General features: G+C 36.3%; 1 protein-coding gene and 1 long non-coding RNA gene across 2 annotated transcripts; one reads left to right on the forward strand and one right to left on the reverse strand.

Moving 5' to 3' along the window:
• The first annotated feature begins 462 nt into the window (after nucleotides 1-462).
• Nucleotides 463-12,450, forward strand: LOC139982948 (inactive hydroxysteroid dehydrogenase-like protein 1). Its single transcript, XM_071996168.1, has 7 exons — nucleotides 463-797; nucleotides 2,045-2,167; nucleotides 3,578-3,688; nucleotides 6,907-7,007; nucleotides 7,823-7,939; nucleotides 10,217-10,456; nucleotides 12,292-12,450. Exons 1-7 carry the CDS (start codon nucleotides 590-592, stop codon nucleotides 12,448-12,450), a joined length of 1,059 nt encoding a protein of 352 aa, XP_071852269.1. The 5' UTR covers nucleotides 463-589.
• LOC139982949 (uncharacterized) lies at nucleotides 12,378-17,644 on the reverse strand. Its single transcript, XR_011798445.1, has 2 exons — nucleotides 16,976-17,644; nucleotides 12,378-16,930 (listed from the first exon to the last, which is right to left on the reverse strand). It is a non-coding gene; the product is annotated as an uncharacterized lncRNA (long non-coding RNA).
• Nucleotides 17,645-23,348: the final 5,704 nt, after the last annotated feature.

Genomic DNA, 23,348 nt, shown 5'->3' on the forward strand with positions numbered 1-23,348 from the left:
TGGAAACCATTCATTATTTTTTTATACAACACCTTCAAATTTGGATATAATTGAATGTAAAATGCACTCATGCAACAGATTGTTTTGAACAGACAGGTTTGTCTGCTCTCTTACCATTGAAAAAAAGTGCTATCAAAAAAAGTAAAACACATGGTTCTATTTCATAGAGTGCAATAGAGCGGATTTTGCACGCAATCGACGAGCAATTGACCAATCAAATGGCCGGAATATAATTAGGTGCTGTATCCCTACACACTCTTCTGTGGGACTGGACAGCCCTAAATTGTTCGATCGTAGGCCGACTTGTATAAGCCTGGGGTCACTGGTTGGAATTGTCTAGCCAAAAATTCATTTTCTCTTTTCACGCTTTAAAATGATAATAATTTTTATCGGAATATGACACGAAGGACACTACTAAATGCATTGGTACTTATAGCAGTTTGGAGCGAATAAAGAAACCATTTAACCACAGACAAGCGTAACTATTGCACGGGACATTGTTACAGAAATACCGAATTTACATCGTTGAACTTTTATTGCGAATTGAATGCTGTGTTGAATTGACAACTATCTCCTGTTAGGACTCAAAATGGCAGCCGCCGTGGACAGCTTCAATCTTATTTTCAATCAAATTTCGAGGTCTTTTCACATTTATCAGGAAGGACTCGCCTTGCTGGGAGCTTACCTTGTCGTAAAGAGAACGATTGCACTCGTTAGTGCCGCTGAAGAAGGATTCAGGGTGCATTTGTTCCCACGGAGAAGGCGAAATTTGGTTCAGGAATACGGACAATGGGCAGGTTAATAACGTTTACCCTAACTTGTCTAAGCCCTTGCGTACGCTATTGTAATGAAGGCCTAGGCCTAAGCCCAGGGGCCATCATTCACAGAAAGTTACAGTGGGCCTAGACCTAACTAAGGCTATGTTTAGATCAGTAGACAGACACGCAGGCCTATTCAAACGTTAAATTTCACTTTTTTTTTCAGGTTGGTTGTATCAGGAACAGAATATCAGGTCTACAGTAGGCCTAGCTGTATTCCTCAGCTATAGTCGTAGCTGTTCTTAACTCTTTTTCTCTCTTCATAATCATACTCATAGATTAATTAGGCTTAGCTTGGTCAACCATTCGGTTCCTGGCATTTACTTAGCCATGCCTATGCCTACAAACCTTGGCTAAATTAACTTTCATAGACCATGTAATGGCATCAAGCAAATATTGTTAACTAATAGCCTAGTGCTAGGCCTATTCATTGAATTATATTTGATGTTAAATATTTGTTGTAATTTGGAGACCTATGTAATGTTAGGCTGCATTCTGATTTTTTTCAAAGTAATGTAGGTCCTAGACCTAATTGTTGAAAAATATGTTGAATTTCCACCTGGCCACAGAAATATTTCACCTGGAACTTTTGTGAATGGTGAAACATTACTGTGAGTTTTTCAGTCTCAGAAGTCGTATCGGCCTAGCCACTGTCCCTGATCCTAGTCAAAATATTAGCTCCCATCAGGCAGAGGCGACGTTAAGAAGCTTCGCTGAGTTATGTTTGTGTTGGTATGTAGTTGCCTGAACTGCTACAGTAAGTCACTCTACGATATCCCGAAATTTGATTTATAATTGGAGTCATGGCTGTGTAGTAATGTGGTTGTCCATTGGAAAATATTCAAGGTTACAGACTTAATGTTTAGCTGTCTAATAATAATGTCCTTTACATGCAGAATAAATTATATTATTAATTTAATTTCACTGCTACCGAAGTAATTATCTAATATACAGTACATTGCAATCTGAATGCATTTCACTGTAGGCCCTGTCTCATTAAGTTTGTTGTTATTTTATTCAAGTGTACAGTGCATTCAATACAGTTCACATCATGGAATGCACTTTAAAAATCACCACTTTGAACATTACATTCAGTGGTACAAGTTTATACGCTCCTCAACATGCACAGTGTGAAGTTGTAATCATAATCAGTAAACCGAAAGCAATTGAAATGCATTGAGGGGAAAAGCATAATTTTACAAGACAAGAAATTCTTTCATCAACAGTTGTCACTGGTTCCACGGATGGTATCGGCAAAGCGTACGCTCTGGAGTTGGCCAGTTACGGACTTAACATTATACTCATCAGCAGGTCAACAGAAAAGTTGGGGAAAGTAGCCAAAGAAATTGGTAAGTCTAGTAATAAATGTGTTCAGTTTTTCCTTTGGAATGGGGTTGGGGGGGGGGGACTGGTGATGGGAGATGATCATTTACAAGTGTTTTTACGTAATATAAAAATCCCCTTATTCAAAGTGTTTTGATGTACAACATAATTTTGTACTTAGCCAATGGTACAAGAATTGATGTGAAGATGCTTGAGCAATCTAGGAAAGTTGCTCAGCGGGTAATCAGTGCTCACTTACCTTCGAACTGAACACAAGCCTATTATGGAAAATCATTGATAGTCCAGACAGTTTCTATGTGCTTAAAACTAGATTCTGATACTGCGAGTTTTTGTCGTTTTTAAGATGTGATCATGTTCAGTCAGGAAATCAAACTTGTAGCATTCCCCCAACTGGTTGTCCACAGTGTGTCGGAGATCCACAAGGTACAATTGTTTAGCGTCAACAGAGTTTTTACCATTGTTAAGTTATATCAGCCTCAGTCCAGTCAGGAAAGCCGATTTGTAGCATTCTCCCGACTGGCAGTTGACATTATATTCTGATCCACTACCAAGTCTGCCAGTTTCAGCAGACATTCTAACTAACCAATCACACGGCAAATAGTTGTGCATGTGACCTAAATTTGGTGGTTCAACTGTTGTTCAGTGTATGGGGTCCGGTTGTTCTTCAAGACAATTGATAACCGTGTCACCGCAGTCAATTGGTGTCGCAACCGATTCCTGGGCGGCAAACAGCCGTCATAGAGTCTCGGTCTCGTGTGTAGATTCTGTCTGTGCGAAGTCTCTCTGCGGTGGGGACACCATTACAAAACTTAAGATGACTCACTGCTATATTTTAATACTGCCATATTTGCAGTGTTCTATTTTTTGGCACCTACTACAGTACCACACTACTTTGGAATGATATCTCACCTTTCTGGAGATATTTATTTAAACGATGCCACTTCTGGCTACTACAGCGACATGTTCATTGTGTTGTACTGTGCTGCTTAGTAGACCATGTGTGTGTTGGTTCTGAGGAAGTATATGTAACCTTCTCGCTTCTCAGCCTTTTGGCTAAGATCATGTGAAGTATCTTTTCCCTTTTGAGGGGAAACCTGATACACACCTGACGATGATCACACAGTCACAGTCTTGATGTAAGGGGACTGGGGTTGAGAGCGGATCAGTCAATCGGTTGTTTGGTTTTTAGTACCCAGGTTCTTTCATGGGTGACTTTTCTTAAGAAATAAATATATGGCACCGCACTGGCAGGTCTACACTATAGTTGAGGTGCATTTTGCATGTGATGTAATATTAATATATATTTTTGATATAAATAGTGTTGCATAAAGATGTAATGACAGTAGATAGACTATATCACGCTATGAACTTTGACCTGCTTCCTATAAAGCTGTACCTGTTGCTTACATTTGCAGAATCTTCCCATGGAGTGCAGACCCTAATAATAAAGGCAGATTTCGGCCTCGGCCAAGAGATCTACCCATCCATCGCCGACAAACTTGTAGGCAAAGAAGTCGGCATCCTCGGTAAGCGGTGACATCCACCATAATTCACCATCGATTGTAAACTCCTACAGTCTGTTTTCACATTGCAGCAGTACAGTACAGTAGGTTTGACTCTGGGACAACAAACTTGTTCTAAGAAGAAAGAAATTATATAGTTTGACATGAAAGGTTTCCAAAGAGAAGAGTAGATCAGTACTTTTAATTTAGGGACCAAAAAAAAAAGAAAGAAATTATGTATCTAGATCTTTAACAAAAGGTATCTGGCAACAATATTTATTTGTAAAAATAATAATAATAACAATACATTAAATTTAGGTACCCCCCAAAACACGGTATCTGGCAACATTATTTATTCATTATATGTAATATTAATAATAATACATTGTAGATTGGCAACAAGACTAAAGAAATTATATAGTTTGACATGGACAGGTTTCCAAAGAGAACAGTAGATCATTACATTAAATTTAGGGACCAAAAAACAAAGCAAATTATGTATGGATCTGAAACAAAAAGTATCTGGCAACATAATGTATTCGTAATATGTAATAATAATACATTGTAGATTGGCAACAAGACTAAAGAAATGATGTAGTTAGACATGAAAAGGTTTCCAAAGAGAACAGTAGATCATTGCTTTAAATTTAGGGACCAAAAAACAAAAAACAAATTATGTAAAGAACTTTAACAAAAAGTATCTGGCAACATTGTTTATTCATAATATGTAATAATAATAATAATAATAATACATTGTAGATTGGCAACATTACACAGCAACAGAGCCACGAGTCGACAGAATCGACATTCGAGAATCATGATCGATCCATATTTATAATATGTAATAATAATAATAATTCATTGTAGATTGGCAACATTACACAACAACAGAGCCTCAAGTCTACAGAATTGACATTGGAGAAACATGATCGATCCATATTCATAATATTTAATAATAATAATACATTGTAGATTGGCAACATTACACAACAACAGAGCCACGAGTCGACAGAACCGACATTGGAGAAACATGATCGATCCATATTCATAATATGTAATAATAATACTAATACATTGTAGATTGGCAACATTGCACAACAACAGAGCCTCAAGTCGACAGAATCGACATTGGAGAAACATGATCGATCCATATTCATAATATTTAATAATAATAATAATAATACATTGTAGATTGGCAACATTGCACAACAACAGAGCCATGAGTCTACAGAATCCACATTGGAGAAACATGATAGATCCATATTCATAATATTTAATAATAATAATAATAATACATTGTAGATTGGCAACATTACACAACAACAGAGCCACGAGTCGACAGAATCGACATTAGAGAAACATGATCGATCCATATTCATAATATGTAATAATAATAATAATAATACATTGTAGATTGGCAACATTACACAACAACAGAGCCACGAGTCGACAGAATCGACATTGGAGAAACATGATCGATCCATATTCATAATATTTAATAATAATAATAATACATTGTAGATTGGCAACATTGCACAACAACAGAGCCTCAAGTCTACAGAATCGACATTGGAGAAACATGATAGATCCATATTCATAATATTTAATAATAATAATAATAACACATTGTAGATTGGCAACATTGCATAACAACAGAGTCATGAGTCTACAGAATCAACATTGGAGAAACATGATCGATCCATATTCATAATATTTAATAACAATAATAACACATTGTAGATTGGCAACATTGCACAACAACAGAGCCACGAGTCTACAGAATCAACATTGGAGAAACATGATAGATCCATATTCATAATATTTAATAATAACAATAATAACACATTGTAGATTGGCAACATAACACAACAACAGAGCCACGAGTCTACAGAATCGACATTGGAGAAACATGATCGATCCATATTCATAATATTTAATAATAATAATAATACATTGTAGATTGGCAACATTGCACAACAACAGAGCCATGAGTTGACAGAATCGACATTGGAGAAACATGATCGATCCATTTAATAATAATAATAATTCATTGTAGATTGGCAACATTACACAACAACAGAGCCACGAGTCTACAGAATCGACATTGGAGAAACATGATCGATCCATTTTCATAATATTTAATAATAATAATAATACATTGTAGATTGGCAACATTACACAACAACAGAGCCACGAGTTTACAGAATCGACATTGGAGAAACATGATCGATCCATATTCATAATATTTAATAACAATAATAATACATTGTAGATTGGCAACATTGCACAACAACGGAGCCACGAGTCTACAGAATCGACATTGGAGAAACATGATTGATCCATATTCATAATATTTAATAATAATAATAATAATACATTGTAGATTGGCAACATTGCACAACGACAGAGCCATGAGTTGACAGAATCGACATTGGAGAAACATGATCTGTTTCATATGTTTTATTGTCGTCCTGATCTGGACATAATGTACATTTGTCGAACTAGGCGGTTATTCATTACCTGCCACGCTATAGGCAGCAAATGCCCGTTTGGTTACATTGGAAGTCATCATTTGCAGTATGTGGATGGTTTGATAAAAAATGTTGCCAATTTACAATGGTTCCAATACAAAGTACTTCTTTATAATTAGAGTTTAATATTTGACAGGCGTATGAACGGAAACCGTTGTGGATAAAAATAATCCACATCGGAGAGAAAAAAAGCATCAATGCACTGATAAGCGATGATACTAATTCCTCAGAACTTTGCTGATGAATTTTTGAAGAAATCTTGTGAAATGTGACTTGTAGCAAAGTAAAATGCCCGTACATGTAAAGTAAGAAAGGGCTTGTATGGTAAGACTAGATTCTAACTTTGTAATCTCATTTTGATTTTAAAGAACTTTTTACATTTAAATATATTCAAAAGTATTACCTGTAGGTTGATGAAAAATGTTGCTTTTGCAGAATCTTAGAGATCTGAGAAGTGGCTTAATTTGAAATTATATAAAACAGAACCATTAGCTAACTGTACTTCTCGTTCTGTTTTGAAACAGTGATCAGAAGATCTTACTTGAGAAACCTTTGGACGTTGTCTCAGCCATGTAAAGACTTAATTGTAGCTTCCAAAATGAAAGAAGGAAAAGAAAACAGAAATTGTTTCAATGTTAGGAACCTTTTTTTTTTATCCGTTTTCTCGTTTGCTTTAATATTTTTACCATGAAATCTTTTTCTCCTGCTCAGTAAACAATGTCGGTGCCATGGACTATCCCCAGCTCTTTCAAGAGGTCCCTATGGAACGACTCTGGCAACTTATTAACATCAACATCGGGGCCGCGACTCTGGTGAGTTTGTAACCTATAATGAGCATGCAAATCATGATATCAAATGATTTGATAATTTGTTAGAATATATAAAATTTAACTATGGAGTTGGCCTTCAAGTCATATTGAATGTCATGTGTCTTTCCAATTTTTTTTATCAGGGTCCATTCCAAAATCCTAGCTTTTGGGAAAGGAAGTGGATCGTTGATTAAAACAAAGTGCAGTGTATCTCAATTTTCACCATGGTTATATGAATTAGGCCTTTAAGTAATTTTGTCCGCCTTCAAGTTATTTTGAATGTCAAATGTCTTTCCAATTTTCTTGGTTCACGGTCCATTCCAGACTCCAATTTGACTCAATTTGCACCATTGTTATATGAATTATTTTCTCCATCCTGTCCTCGACTGAACTCGTAATGCGTCGGAAACATGTTATAGGACGACTGATGGTGTATTAAAAATTCTCTTGTTTCCCGTCTTGACATTTACGTGTTGTATTCTGAGAAATTCACTTAGAGTAAGAGGTCTGTGTATACTGTGTTAGTCTCAGTAGTCCAGCCACTTCAATTCATGCGCCTCAGATGTTTAAGAGGTCATTTCTCTAAAATATTTAAAGTGGTTCAGAATTGCAACATGCACTGATAGCAATGTTCTTTTTTTTTTTGTATTATGGTCTACAATGTATCAAAATATAATTTGTACTACAAGTCATCCTTTTATAATGAATAAGTAGAAAGAGATACCGAACTTGAAAATTCCAGTTAAATGGAAATTTTTTTAAATTTTTTTTGCTTTGAATTTTGCTCAGAATTTTTGAATATTTTTTTTCTTCATCAGATGAGTCACTTGGTGCTTCCCAAGATGGTTGAGAGGAAGAGAGGGGCCATCATCAATATATCTGCCTCTGCATCTATTTATCCTAACCCACAGCTTGCCGTCTATGCCGCCTGTAAGGTAAAGTACAGACTCATAAAAGATTAATAATAATAATATTTAATATTTGCTTTTTATATAGCGCTTTATACCAGCGATAGGTCTCAAAGCGCTTTACAGTTGTTATATTACCCCTGGTCAATGATAACCTGTCCCAGAGACAATCCCTCCAGTCGGCAGCAGTTATATACTGCGCCCAATGGTAAGTTACCTCACAGGTACCCATTTAAACCCCTGGGTGGAGAGAGGCAAGTGAGATTAAAGCATCTTGCCCAAGGACACAATGTAACGAACTAGGCAGGAATCGAACCAGCTATCCTTGGATCACGAGTCTGACGCTTTAGCCAATTGGCCACCACGCCCTCATTAATGCTGAATTTCTTTTCTTAATGTCATATATGTCTTATCGCTACACATATATATAAAGTTGATTATGAAACAGGACCGAACAAGTCATTTTTATCTCAATACATTACATGTATAGAGATATTGTAACAGTAAGTGGGACTCTCTCTTCTCTTAAAAATTTTTCAGCGTCTTCAAACAAAGTTCTTTTTCTCTGGAATTTCCAGAGCAAGAATATATCATATAGACCAACAAAAGTTACTATTTTTTATTCCAGAATTGTATCTCATTCTGTGACTTTTTCACCGATTTATGTCCAAATCGGGCCAATTTGGACTGAAAACACACTTTGGCAGACCTGTTTTGCACACGCTCCAAAACTTATGTTTTATGAAAGAGAATAGAATAGAACTGTCTTTCAACAGTGGTATCGTCTAAGATAGGGTCCTATGTATTATATATTTTATTAACATTTTAAACTTTCATTTGTTGTTTACAGGTAGGTATTAATAAGAATTTTACTACCTGTATATGACATTTTATGGCTTTTATTTGCTTTATTTGATGGTTAAATGATTTTTCTTTCTTAAAACAACACTGAGCTGCCGCCCCTACTTTTAGTAAAAAGGTCCGTTTTTGATGATTAAGCCCCGCCCCCAAGTCTGCTTTGTAGCAGATTGGCTATGACTCATAACAGCTACATGTTAGATATACGAAAATGGCTACCCTCGCGACCAATTTTCTGTAGTGTAGTTAGGTACGCGAGGTGTTAGTGTATTGCATGCTAATTACATTCTGTACTGCTGAATTCTACGTAGTGCATTTAATTTATATTAGGCCTTCGTTTTTGTAACATCCATTTAAGGATAGTACTGGTGTTCAGGTAGCTTTTCAGAGCAAGGGCCATGATAAGTTTGTTTGATTGCCCTTCATGTATTTTGTATAATTACGTATATACATTATTGTATTTCTGAAGGCTACTTACTGTAGGCCTAGTGCATTTAAAAAAATATATATCTAGGCCTAGGCCTATTAGGCTTTCAGTGATAGCCACATTAGCATTGTACTGGTGTTCAGACAGCTTTTCCTAGGAAGGACCAGGGTAAGTTTGTTTGATGGGTACGTATAAAAGAGGAGCCGGCCATAGCATCACAACTTTTATAAGACTATAAAAATTGTATAAGGTTATGTTTTATTTATAAGGATATAAGATGTATAAGGTAATAAGAAGTATGTTTAGCTTTCTTTTGAACCTGTAATGTTTGACATCAAATGTACAAAGAATTAAAATAAAATAACAAAATGGAGAGGAACTGAGGTGGCTATTAGGGGAAGAGGAGGCCACCCATCACTTGCATATAAAAACTTGTAATCTTCTTTTACATTATTTTTTCCAAGTCATAAATCCATGAAATCTTCATGTCCGAAAAATTGAGATGGAAAAACGTGGGTTGTTTTGATATCTAGAAGTGGACACAGTTTTGATGGTAGTCACCACTACAGTAACATACAGTAGGTCAATAGGCCTAGCTCGCAAGGCAGGCATCAAGAATATGGTCGAGTTGTTCGCCTCTTCTAATTTGGCTGTTGTCATTGACGTCAAACTATATGACCAAAAAGTCCAACAGAGACTGACCCAAGATGAAGGATACCACATAAAAAACAAGTTCTTAAATATTCTATGACATTACTAAACCTTGCAACGTCGTTCTTTCGACTAACAGGCAATGAGCGCTAAAGGCAAGACTAGCAGGATAAAGTGTAACCTGCAGAGACTATTCGTGGCAAAGTAGCAAAAATGCAAGTTATATGTTTGTTGTACCATGATTGATATTGATAATTGTAGAGACAGAGCAAAGATTTGAAATTAGGAATCAAAATTAAAACTTCCAGTATTGAGATACTGCATCATTGATGCTCTTGTTCTCTTTGTTCTGTTCCGATTTCGAACAGACTTACTTGGATTATTTCTCGAGGGCTCTGCAATACGAATGCCGGAATAAGGGCATCTTTGTACAGAGCCTCATGCCATCCTACGTAGCGACCAAGATGACAAGTATCGACGTTGGGGGAGGAGGCGGTGGCAAGAAGATGAGTCTGTTGATGCCCTCGGCATGTGAGTATGTCAGACACGCAGTCTCGACATTAGGTGTCACAGCCAGGACGACGGGTTATTGGCCACATGCAATACAGGTGAGTTTGGTCGAAATCCTCACTGTATTAACGGACTCTGTTATAATAGCATATGTGTATACTTACAGAGTATACTTACAGAACAACAGGTTATTGGCCACATGCAATACAGGTGAGTTTGGTCGAGATCCTCACTGTATTAACAGACTCTGTTATAATAGCATATGTGTATACTTACATAGCATACTTTGAGTATACTTACAGAGTGTACTTACAGAGTATACTTACAGGACAACGGGTTATTGGCCACATGCAATACATGTGAGTTTGGTTGAAATCCTCACTGTATTAACGGACTCCGTTATAATTGTAATACAATTTACAAAGTATGGTGACAAGTTTGATCGCAGTGGTGACTCCAGCTGGGATTTGCATATGTGTACATACTTACAGAGTTTACTTAGAGTATGCTGCAGAGTATACTTACAGTATGCTTACAGAGTATACTGTTAGTATGCTTACAGAGTATACTTACAGAGTATACTTACAGAGTGTATTTACAGAGTATACTACAGAGTATACTTAAAGAGTATACTGTAAGTACACTAACAGTATACTCACAGAGTATACAGTATGCTTACAGAGTGTAATGTAAGTATACTTATAGCATACTTACAGAGCATTCTGTAAGTATGGTTACATAGTATATTAACAATTTACTTAATGAGTATACTGCTTGTATACTAACAGTATACACAAAGAGTATACTTGGAGAGTGTACTTACAGTATGCTTACAGTATGCTTACAGAGTATACTGTAAGTATACTTACAGAGTATACTGTTAGCATACAAACAGTATCCTCACAGAGTCTATTTACAGAAACATGTCAGCCAGTCTGGATTTTCTGTCCTTGTTATTGAAAATTTGGATGCACAATATGGAAATACAATTTATATCTGTATAACCCTTTTTCTTTCGTGCTCTGGTTCTTCTAAAATAATAATGCCTGTTTAAGATTTAACCAAACATCCAGTAGTATTCCATCTTACTTTATATCCTCATACATGTGAATGTTTGTGTAAGTCAGAGATCCAAAACAATCTGTTTAGCAAAAGATAAGTTATGATGAAATATAGAACATAACTTGATGTGAAGCTCAAATTTAAGATTGATTATTTGGAGTTGAAAGTATTGATCATATTGGAAAGTATTGATTTGGTGCATAAAATAATCATTTTTTTACTAAAAAAAAAAAAGATAAAGAAAAAAAAGCAGGAAATGTTTTGCAAAGTTGGCATATCTGTTTAATTTTTAAAGAGAACTTTTATGGTCGTAATTATGATTGCAGTTGTAATTACAATAATTATTATCGCAAGAATGATAATAACTTGGTAGTTATGAATTTAATTTTCAACTGTTGACGACAAGTACGTTGGGATTTGTGTCAAGAAAGTATGGATAGACTTAAAGGTAGTCAGTATTGGCCCCAAATTATAGCACACTATAAATTGCAAGAAGTTTTCAAAAAGTATTTTCCTGGAGGTCTTTACTCTCCAAATTGTTCTCAGACATTTTAAGGAACACACAAGATGACTGAATGTACCAGTGAGGAAAAATTTCCTCAAAGTTTGTAACAAACACAGTTTAAGATTTTTGACCAGAGGTGACCATATTTGAATATCTAGCATATTTGGGGCCAATACAGCATACCTTTAATCATAGTGTATATATGGTTGTAATGATGATATACATTGATGATTGCAATGATGATACATTGATGATTGCAATCATGATAACATGGTCTGATTACGATATGATTACAGCTACGGTTACGCTGTTATATATGTTGGATTCTTATGTGGCCATCTCATGTATCGTTGTCTTTTTCGGTAGATGTGGATTTTCCAGAAAATACCTGAAAAGTATTGGTTATGGGGACAGAGTACCTTGAACACCGCCCTGAGACGACAAGCTTCAGCCCGCAAGAGGCACAAATCCGGTTCCAGAAAGCCCTCTTCTGTTAATCCACCTTTCGTAAGCCCAACATCCTGAGGAACTTTCAGCAGGTTGATATCAGAGGTCTATTTTTTTTGGGTCAATTTTGAGGGGGTTTTTGGATTTGAGGTGTGTGGCTGTTATTATTTTTCTTTCTTGAAAGTGGGCTCGTCAGGAGATGGCTGGTAACATCAAGAGTTCTACATCTATTTGATTTTGTTATAGATAAATACAAAAGGCAGGGAATTATGTCATTCTTTCCGTAACCTTTTGCTACGTGGAACAAAGATTTGTATGTGTGTGTGAAAATTGTGATTAAACTAACTTCAAAAGGTGTCATTTGTACTTCGAATATATTTATGTTTTTTGTACGACATAAGAAGAAAGATTTAAAGGGGGAGAGTCTAAGAGTTTTGAAGTTCTTAGATTTATATATACATATGGGAGAACAGTAAAGTAGCATTTGTGTGTGTGTGTGGAAGTGACATAGAGAGCAGTGAGGTAAACAGTATATGTTTATGGAGGGGGGGGGGGGGCGTTGGGCGGTTGGAGACACTCTCGTCGAGATATCTATGCTCCTTTGTCTTTGACACTGGCCTTGTAATGTGCTGGCTGGGAGGGATATGATTACTGAAAACGGAGATATAAATCTAGGTAGGTGAGGGGCGAGGGGAGGGAGGAGATGATGGGGGGGGTGGGGGAGGTAGATTCAATTTAATTAACCAGGCAAGAGCTTTTTCCGCGAATTCGCGGAATATCCGTGATTTCTTTTCTACCTCGGGGACAAAAACTATTATCCTAACACACTGTAGCATACGCAAACGGGAGCCTATACCGCAATTTTTGCAAATTTCCGTGATTTGTTTTGATCATCCCAGATTAACTTCCTTGATACATTTAGTCGATATAAGCCAGGGATGAGGGTTGGAGAAAGAGATGTTTTCCATCTCATAAATATGTACTTCATGCTCTCAATTACGAAATGATTACACACACAGTGTGACTTTAGTACTGAGGTATAGGTGGGCAGGTTGTGAGGAGGTGATGAGAAAATTAAATGGAAATGTGTTAAAAAGTGGGAGGGATAATGGCGTGGTGGTGGAGGGGTGGGGTGTGGGGAGGATGTTTGTGGTGGGGGAAAGATGGGGTTCAATGTCAGGAACATATCTGGTGCTTTGTCATACAGTGGTGAATTTTTGTATCATTAAACTTAACAGATAGATGGATCAGGTGTAATGGATATACATAGTTATAGTTAATTTGTGTGTGTGTGTGCGTTTGTTTTGTATTCTGACTGAGGACATCAACAAAAGAATTCCAGGTCCTCGGATGTGATTTCTAAAGAATCACCACGCCCTCGCAAGAATTCTATTGTTAAGGGATATTTATTAAGGTTCGGGTACATGGATTTGAACAATGGTAAAAACAATGGGGTCCTCGGTCTGAATGTAGGGTGTATGAGTGGGTGTATGGGTGTGTATGTGTGTGGGTGAGGTGACAGAGGGGAAGGAGGGGTGGTGGTGGTGGTGAGAGGAATTCCAAGAAAGTTACAAATAGTGATCCGTCTTCCTCAGTAAATCAGCTGAAATATTACTACCATCATTCTGTTTACGGAACTTGCGCTATTTTTGTGTTAATTGTTTTCTTTTTTAACGTCACTTGATTAATTTGCGGCAATCAACAACCATTATCTTTTGTACTAATCGTTTATATATATATTTTTTGTTATCTGTAATTAATGGGATACAGAGGTCGGCAATTGATTCTAGAAGATTTTTAAAAAAGTCCAGAGGTCACTGGCATGAATCCAAGTTCTAGGGATAAATTTCTCTGCTCCAATTCCTAGTCTACAAAAAGGAAAATTTCAAAGTCCGTTTTCCATGATTCATTTACTTATATAGAATCTTTGTTTTTGTCTGTAAGATTTGCCCAAAAAGGCACAAACTAGTCACAAAATAGCAAAGAGTGATTCACTATTCTACAGTATATCAAATTCTGATCTACTGAATACTCTGAAGATATCAACATTCATTTATTTTCCAAAATGAGTTGTTTCATTCTACATTGTGATATCTTAATTAGGTATGTTTATTTAACATACTTTAAATGACATCAATGTTCATCTATGTTCATAATGAATCGTTTTAAATCAATGTTGTGATACCTTAATTAGGTATGTTATTTAACATACTTTAAGGATTTCAACGTTCATTAATCGTTCATAATAAATCGTTTTATTTCTACATTGTGATATCTTAATTAGGTATGTTTATTTAACATACTATAAAATGACATCAATGTTCATTTTTCGTTCATAATGAATCTTAATAAATCAAGGCTTTGATACCTTAATTAGGTATGTTAATTTAACATACTTTAAAGACATCAACGTTCATTTATCGTATATAATGAATCGTTTCATTTTTATGTTGTGAAACCTAAATTAGGTATGTTTATTATATATACTTTATTGACATCAATGTTCATTTATGTTCACAATGAATTGCTATAAATCAATGTTGTCATACCTTAATTAGGTATGTTTATTTAACATATACTTTAAAGACATCAATGTTCATTAATCGTTCATAAAGAATGGTTCCATTTCTATGTTGTGATACCATAATTTGGTATGTTAATTGAACACACTTTAAATACATAAACGTTATCATTCATAATGAATCGTTATGATATCAGTTCTACATTTAATGAACCAGCCTGGCCAGTTTGATTTTCAAATAATACAGTAAATATTGTTTTATATGTTGATTGAACATAAATTAGGTATGTTCAGTTAGCTCATATAGATTTACTCAGGGAGTTGTTATGGAACCACTCCCTGATTTACTTATTACTCACATCTGTGTTGGTTCCCCATTTATGACACATTTTCAATTCCCAATGCACATAGCTTTTTATATTACCAAATCCCAGTTTTTGAAAATAAGAAAATATAAGTTTTTCCCTGATTTTCCCCCTTTTTGTTAAATTGTGTGTTAAATCAGCGATTGCACAGGCTTGAGTGTGATTGACTAAAGGGTTTGCATGAGAATTGAAGGTGAAACGTTTATTACTCAATAATTTGCTAAATATATAGATATCACATAAGTAACTTGGAGTATTGCACTTATTAGTGCAATCACACATGATCTTAGTATTTAATGGCCAGGAGAATATATGTACTATACTGCGGGTTGAAACTCATCTAGCTGACAAGACCATCAGCATGTTTGGTAAGAAATGTTAGATGTTTGTGTGTGTGTGACTCAATGAAGCATGGAACAAAATGAATCTATCCAGAGGAAAGTTCTTATTTTGACTGATGAAGAAAGGAATACCCTTCTAAAGCATTCCGGTGAAAATATTGAAATCCAATTCCTCCATGGCGTCCCCGAGAGATATTTGATCAATGAAATTAGTCTTAGTTTGTATTTTAAGTTGAACTTGAAGCAAACAGGTCTCAGTTGACACACTGACAGCCAAAAACTGTTTTTGCTTTACGTTCGCTTTATGTTACTTTATGTAACTTATGTTCGCTTTGCTTTGCTTTACGTTATTATTTAGACCTTGGGATTTGATATGCTTCCCACTTTACGAAAGAGCCTGAGTGGGATGTGTAGTTAAAAATGTAGCATTAACGTTGTTAACAATGTATCAACAACGCTGTTAACAATGTATCAATAACGTTGTTAAGAATGTATCAAAAACGTTGTTAAACATTGTAGCAATAACGTTGTTAACATTGTTGCAATAACATTGTTAACAATGTATCAATTACGTTGTTAACAATGTATCAATAACGTTGTTAACATTGAAGGCCAGCAATAACATTGTCAACAATGTATCAATAACGTTGTTCACATTGTAGCAATAACGTTAACAATGTAGCAATAACGTTGTTCACAATGTTGCAATAACGTTGTTAATTTATCAATACCGTTGTTAACAATGTTGCAATAACGTTGATAATGTATCAATAACGTTGTTAACAATGTAGCAATAACGTGAGTGTATTCAAACGGAGCTGCATATCAATTTTCAAGCAGAATTTGTTTGATATTCTTGTGTTGTTTGATATTCTTGCTTTGTTTTATAAGTTTGGAAGAAAAACATATTAGAAAACATCACACCTGTTTGCTTCAACTTCATTTCTAGTGCAAACCATGTCAAGAGATCGTTGTGGTGAAGTGGTTAAGACAGTGGATTTGTGATCTAAGGTTTGCAGGTTCGAGTCCTGGCCAGATCATTACGTTGTGTCCTCGGGCAAGGCACTTTATCTCCATTGCCTCTCTTCACACAGGTGTATAAATGGGGAATTGCGAGGTGACTTGAAAATATAGTTTTGTGCGTCGGTTTGTGGCTGCACCCTATGGGAAGTCTCCCGGGGACACGTGGCTGTGGTGTACTGTTGTGGCCAAGGAGAGATTGATTGAACTGTGCACACTTTGGTGTGTGGGTGTGACAAGTTACCAATGATCAGGAAGTAAGGTATATTAAGTCGCGTGAGGCCGCCTTGGCCTGAAACAAGATTGTAAACCTTCAATCTTCAGATTTCTTCTTCATCTGAAACAAGATTGTAAACCTTCAAACGTTTAACCCTAACTTCAAATGTCTGTATCTCGTAATCGGTAAAAAGGTTAATTGAATGCAAATTGCCTTCATTTCTTCTGTCAAATCTAGATTTTCCTGAGGGCCATTCTTTCCATTGTTGAAGAAAGCAATAAGTCAGATGACTCTGTGAATAAAACCTGAGTATTAAGAATACTTTGAGCTATCATGTAGGAATGTCTGAATAAAACTGACATGCGCCGTAAATGAAAAAGGTGTACCGTAGGTGTGTTAAATGCTTACTTCATTAATTAAATATTGTCATAATGATAAAGATTTTTGCAGGCCGACGCTATTAATTACCATGAACTTTGTCAATAAAGTTGATTGTGTACGAAGTTTAGAAAATGTAAAATGATCAGTTTTATGGGTACAAACTGAAAAGAGAGAAGAAAAAGATATTTTTCTTGTCCCAAAATACTTTCATACTAACCAAAATTATATCAATTTATACGATTGATCAGATTGATCTTGTGTGTGTGTGTGTGCTTTTGTTTTGGTATATTCTGTAAATTGGACGTATATAACAAGGAAAAATGATGTATTTTTGAATTTTATGGTAACCTGATGTGGAAAAACTGATTGGAAATGTCATGGACGAAAAAAAAAAATCCATTTTCAAAATAAATAATGTTGGACGACAAAAAGAAGAAATCTTGTTGTTTTCTTATTCTTCCTTCGGGTTAGAGAGGGGGTGGGAGGGATGACGTGTTTTCTCCCCACCATAATGAAAAGGAGGGGCGGCGGTGAAGGGGAGAGTAGCTACGACCTTGAAAGGGATGCTATTGCTTCCTATAACTTATGCTTTATAAAGATTTTAGCTGCTGATAGAGTCGACCATGTCAGAGTGTTGACAAAATGTATGGCACCATATTAAAGCTATAAAACATCCAAACTCCGTCCTCGTCACCGTCCCTTCCTCATTACCAGTCTTTCAGTCTTTCAAAATGCAACAATAGTAAACAACGTTGGCTGATACGGTCATAGATCAAACTTTGATATTTATAAAGATGATTCAAATATTTTTAATTAAAGTAAATACACACTTCTGTATATGTGTGAAACACATCCATGCGGGGGGGGGGGGGGGGGGGATGGGGATATACACGCAAATTTATACCGCAGTTTCAGAGGATCAATAAACACAGAAAGTCACTGCGGACTAAACAAAGTCTTTTAGTTGACGAATTCCCGATCCCGTGTTTCCCATATCTACTTCCATAAACTCAAAACCCTACGATATCTGTTTCGGGTTTCGAATTACTGTGCTATTTCCAGCAATTCACATTCCTAAAAAAGATTAGTCACATGTAGTTAACGTGTTTGGCTTAATAAGTGTTGTCCCTTCCTCATTCAAAAGGGTCTTGAAATGGAAATAGGTATTGTTTGTTGAAATTTCAGGGTTAATCCCAGTTCATGATCGTCTGCATCGAATATAGTTGTAAAGGGAGACAGCTTACAGCAAGAAATCTCTTACAAGCATAATCTTAAGCAACCTTTTGTGAATAAGAAGATTTCACGGAATCCGTTTTTCTTTACTGCTTGCTTCGAAGTCATCGATAGTATCGGGGCATAAGCCTATTGTAAATTAACGTCTTGAAAGGAAACGACATTCTTACTGCTTGCTGCAATGTAAACAAAGACATTGACCAACAATACCAACTTAAGCTCGGAGAAAGTTAACTCGTCTAATGGCTCAGTTGGTAGAGCAGTGGACTGGTAACCCTGATGAACTGAGTTCGATTCCATCAATGATTGGGGTTGGTTAAACACGTTTAAAATTTCTTTTTCTATTTCTTTAGTCGACCCTGAAGTCTTGATATATTAGTTCAACCATTAAAATTACTAGCTGATGTGATGGCCGATGTGGTTAAGAGGGTGACGAAAGACTCATTCCTCGTCGGTCGTGTAAATCGTGGCTAGGGTTCAAGACAGGCCTCTGGCGATAATACCATTGGCTGTAGGTATGGTGCTTTTTGTGGCCTAGGATCCCGTGCCATGTCTCCCTTGTTGTCGCAAAAGAACCCGGGGGGATGCGCAGAGGGTCGGTCAAACCGACCAGAAGCGTACTAGGTGGCGTGCGTGAATCCTTGCCTTTGGCCAGAGGTGGTGACATCTCTGCGACCGGCATGCTTGCAGCCACCGTCCACTGAATACGTGGCCTGATGAGGCGCTATTCTCCTGAAAGTGAATATACGGATGCCTTTAAGAGCCATATATTTATTTTATATTAAAAAACACCCCGTTTCAAACTATCGCCATCGAATACCTCAAAAGCCGTTTTTTCTTGTCACTCTGAAGGTGGAAGGGATTTGATTGTAATTGGTTATTTGTGGTAGGCCACATTCAAATAGTCATGCAGTTCACTAGGGTTTGCAGGAACTTAATTAAACTTATTGTTTGACATAAATGTGTTTGCAAGATTTACACAACCTACACTAAAACAAGCATTATATTCGTTGCAATGCCAGAGACATACAAGCCAGTAAAACCATGAGATCAACTTTAAATATACATAAAATTCAATATATATAACTTTTGCAAGAAAACCAAAGTGTACCAGTGTCAATATGGTCCCATTATAAGCAACAGTGTTGTAGCAAAATTATCATACCGGAAAGTAGGTAGTTCAGGAAACTGAGTGATACTTAAGAACTTTTCTTGAGATTCACAAAAAAAGTATACCCATATGTGATTTCATAATTTCAGGAACAAAATTAACTTTGATATGCCGTGGACCGTTATAAGTCACTACTCGCGGTCTAGCTAGGGTTGTATAGCACATTACTTATTTTTTGTTTGTTCTTTGGAATGACCTTTTAAACAGTTGAGGTTCACTAGTTAAAGTGACTGGACCTTTTAGTTTACTACATAGCCCAACAGACTAATTCCTCAGTTGCACTACAAAAGTCAATGGGAAAAATTAAGATCATATGGTCTCAAATGACATGTTTATAATTTATTACAAATTTGCATATATGAATATTAACGAACATATTCTGGTTGACCTCAAAAACAACGGATCAACATTAACTATAAGAACTGCAGTGAGGAGCCGACGTCACCATCAAGTTAGCCTAAACGAATATTCCAGAAATTAAGTATATTTAACGATACATATCTTGAAAAATACTGGAATAGCTACAGAAACATTATTGGACTCAAACTTGTCTGTATTGTATGTATAATAACATATCAAGACTAAAATTCTGCCTTATTCATTATTTAATTAATTAAAGTGAGTTATCAAGTTACATCAAAATCTATCTGTCGATCATTCTCCCATGATTGCATACCGGGGATACTTGAAAAAAAAACTCACCCACGAAAGAACATGGGCACGAAAACCAAACTACCGAACGTTTGATCCGCTCTCAAACCCAGTCCCCTTGCATCGAGACTGTGACTGTGTGATCATCGTTAGGTGTGTATCACCATTCCCCTCGAAAGGGAACAGATACTACACATGATCTTGTATGTATGTATGTATGTATGTATGTATATGTGATCTTCCCGCAAGCAGGAACTCGCGAAAGAAGCCATGGAGGCTTATAGACTCGCAAGCTGACCGAAGCCAATCTCTCGGCACACATCCATTTAACGTCCATATCTTCGGGGTATCTTTAACTCTTCGGTTTATCTGTTCGTTGTACACGTCTCAGGATAAAACTAGTTTGATCTCGGAAGAATGTTATCCGATTCCTTGTTCTTTGTTCTATTTGTTTTACAAGTCAATTGACTACATCCTGATGAAGAATAAATGAAGAAAACCGCCATTACTCTAATACCAAGTAGTCCTCGTTATGTCCAACACATAACACACTAATGGACTTTATCGATACTCATTGAAGAACCACATCTTCCTTATTCGAAACAAGTTTATAACAATAGAGATAGATTAATGCCATACAAGTGGTAAATTTGCTTTCATATTACTGAAACCTATACGACAAGATGTTTATGCTATTTGAGCAGTCCAGAATTCTCAGTGAACGTTTAGCGTTTTAATCGGCGTCCGGTAACACGTATTGATGACTATATAACGACGAAAGACATTAAGCGCACGGACATTAATATCCTCTTACTTGATATACGTATGTGAGGCTCATTTGAATCCATTATTACCATTTGCTGTAATATAAACTTTGGCAGCCCTAAATCTATAAACATTAACACTTAGATTGTGTTTCTATGTTGTTTAGTTACATAAATAAGACATTTTGTTGTCAGAGTCCATTTCAAACTCACATTTAGTCAGCCTAGTGTTGCAATGGCAACGGTCTTGATTGAGCTCGAACGTGACCTTAAATGGACCTGATCTTGAGCTCAATCAACCAGAAAGTCTGAAATATATATGCCAAAGACACATTGATGGAGTTTTCATGTTGTTTAGTTACAATGATATGAATTATCTTAAATTCCCTCACATTGTTTTGAAGCATTGTCCGTACGGTCCTGATTGGGCATAATAAAAACCTTAACTGACTCAGATCTTGATTGCAATCAACCAGGCACTATTCATTTGATGTGACTAAGCACTACAAGATTGTTACAGCTGAGGGTCCTAGCTAACCGAAAAACAACGTGGGTGAAAATCCCTTAAGGGAAGGGGTGGGGGTCCATTGTTCTTTGTTTTCCGTAACTGTAATTTTTCTCAGTTTACTTGAACGTTTTACCTATTGTTAGTAGTTAAATTGGAAACTTGCATGTCGAAAATTTCAAATTTTCTTCTTAAATGTCGCATTGCTTTCAAGTCGTTACCGCTTGCTATGATTGCACTCCTAATTTGAAATAAGGCTGCTTTCAGTATTTTAGTCGTCCCAATATTTCAATATTTGACAGAGTCTTGTATATCCTTAACCATTACTATGGTGCTGAAAGATTCTTATTACAGGAATATTTTAAGGTGAAATTTTAATTTTAATATGGGGGGTAGACTTTATCATGACATAAAAGTCTTGTGTTTATTCTATTGAGTTGTTACACTATAGACCTAAGTAGTTAGTTTAACTGACTAATAGGACACTTGTTTAACGGTGTTCGGCATATCAAAATTCCTTTAACAGGGAGTTGTTCAGGGCCCTTATATAAGTACCAATTATTCATCAAGTGCATGGACATATAGCATGGGTCTGGGGGTGATTGAGGGAATGAATGGGGAGGAGGGGGGGGGCGTTAGTCCCACACCCAACTCCTCGAAGCGGAAGACGAAAAATTACTATAGACCACATTAATAACAACAAGTGCGGTAATTAATTCATAACATGACATTCTTTTCCAAAGAAATATTGCATGTGCCATCTAAACCCATTGATAATGATTGTCTCCTGTGATTTTCCACCTAATTAATAATTTCTGATGTTAGGGTTTATTTTGTTATTCTGCATTCGTTTCCTTGATATATTCAATGTTAGCTGTAACTACCGGAATATTCAAAAATTTGCGATTAAAGAAGATACCATCACATCTTCCCGTTGCGTTGTAGTAACAGAGAACGTAGGAACCACGAACGCAAAAGTCGACATGATGCTGACCCTATGAAATGTGACGAAAACATCATTCAAGAAAATTGATATGGATTCTGGAGTATTCCTTTTTGCTCCTGATTTCATATTTTACGAGCACTATGTTATCATTGTTGGTCAAACTATACAAATCAGTGTTATTGCATCTGGGTGGATACTTGTTGTAGCTTTGGTTTTCAAACCTAATCCAGATATTTCCGTTTTTGTTGTCCTTTCTGTGGAATCTACATTCATATGAATTACAAGATTCATGATATTTTGGGACGTAAATTTGGATCCATTTTCTATTATCTACTTGATAATTTCGTTCGGCTTTAGCGTAAATTGTTCCTTTCATATTGCCTACGGTTTCAATGTACTACATAATGAAACTTCTCTTAACCGTCTGGGATTGAGCTTTGGGGTTTTTGGTTATCCAATTGTTCAAAGTGCCATATCATCAGTATTAGGTACTTTTACTGTTTTCGCCTGGCTACCTTTACCAATCATTTGGGAAAGTTATCATATTAGCGATGACATTTGGTCTCCTTCATGGACTCGTATTTTTTCCACCTCTCCTTCTTCTTTTGAATAAAATAAGTAAAGATGGAAATTCTAACCCCGAAGATTACCCACCTATACCAGGTGCAAAAAGCAATTTTCTTTGTAGTTTCCTGTATGAAGATAAATCAACCGAATGTGAACATGACAGTAGAAGTGAGGCAGACTCCCCCTCGGTAATCTTCACTGCAAACAATTTTCGCCCTTCAAACGACAGTTCTCAACATGATGACGACCGTGAACTTGGAAGCGACAGTGCAGAATTATCCTTTTCGGAAGAGC

Source organism: Apostichopus japonicus, chromosome 16, assembly GCF_037975245.1.
Source record: "Apostichopus japonicus isolate 1M-3 chromosome 16, ASM3797524v1, whole genome shotgun sequence".
NCBI lineage: Eukaryota > Metazoa > Echinodermata > Holothuroidea > Aspidochirotida > Stichopodidae > Apostichopus > Apostichopus japonicus.

What these genes read in the sequence shown, in the direction of transcription:
- LOC139982948 (XM_071996168.1), top strand. Translation starts at nt 590, where the DNA reads ATGGCAGCCGCCGTGGACAGCTTCAATCTTATTTTCAATCAAATTTCG. An exon ending in CCGTCTATGCCGCCTGTAAG is followed by an intron (nt 7,940 to 10,216) that starts GTAAAGTACAGA and finishes GATTTCGAACAG; the next exon opens with ACTTACTTGGATTATTTCTC. An exon ending in ATTGGCCACATGCAATACAG is followed by an intron (nt 10,457 to 12,291) that starts GTGAGTTTGGTC and finishes CTTTTTCGGTAG; the next exon opens with ATGTGGATTTTCCAGAAAAT.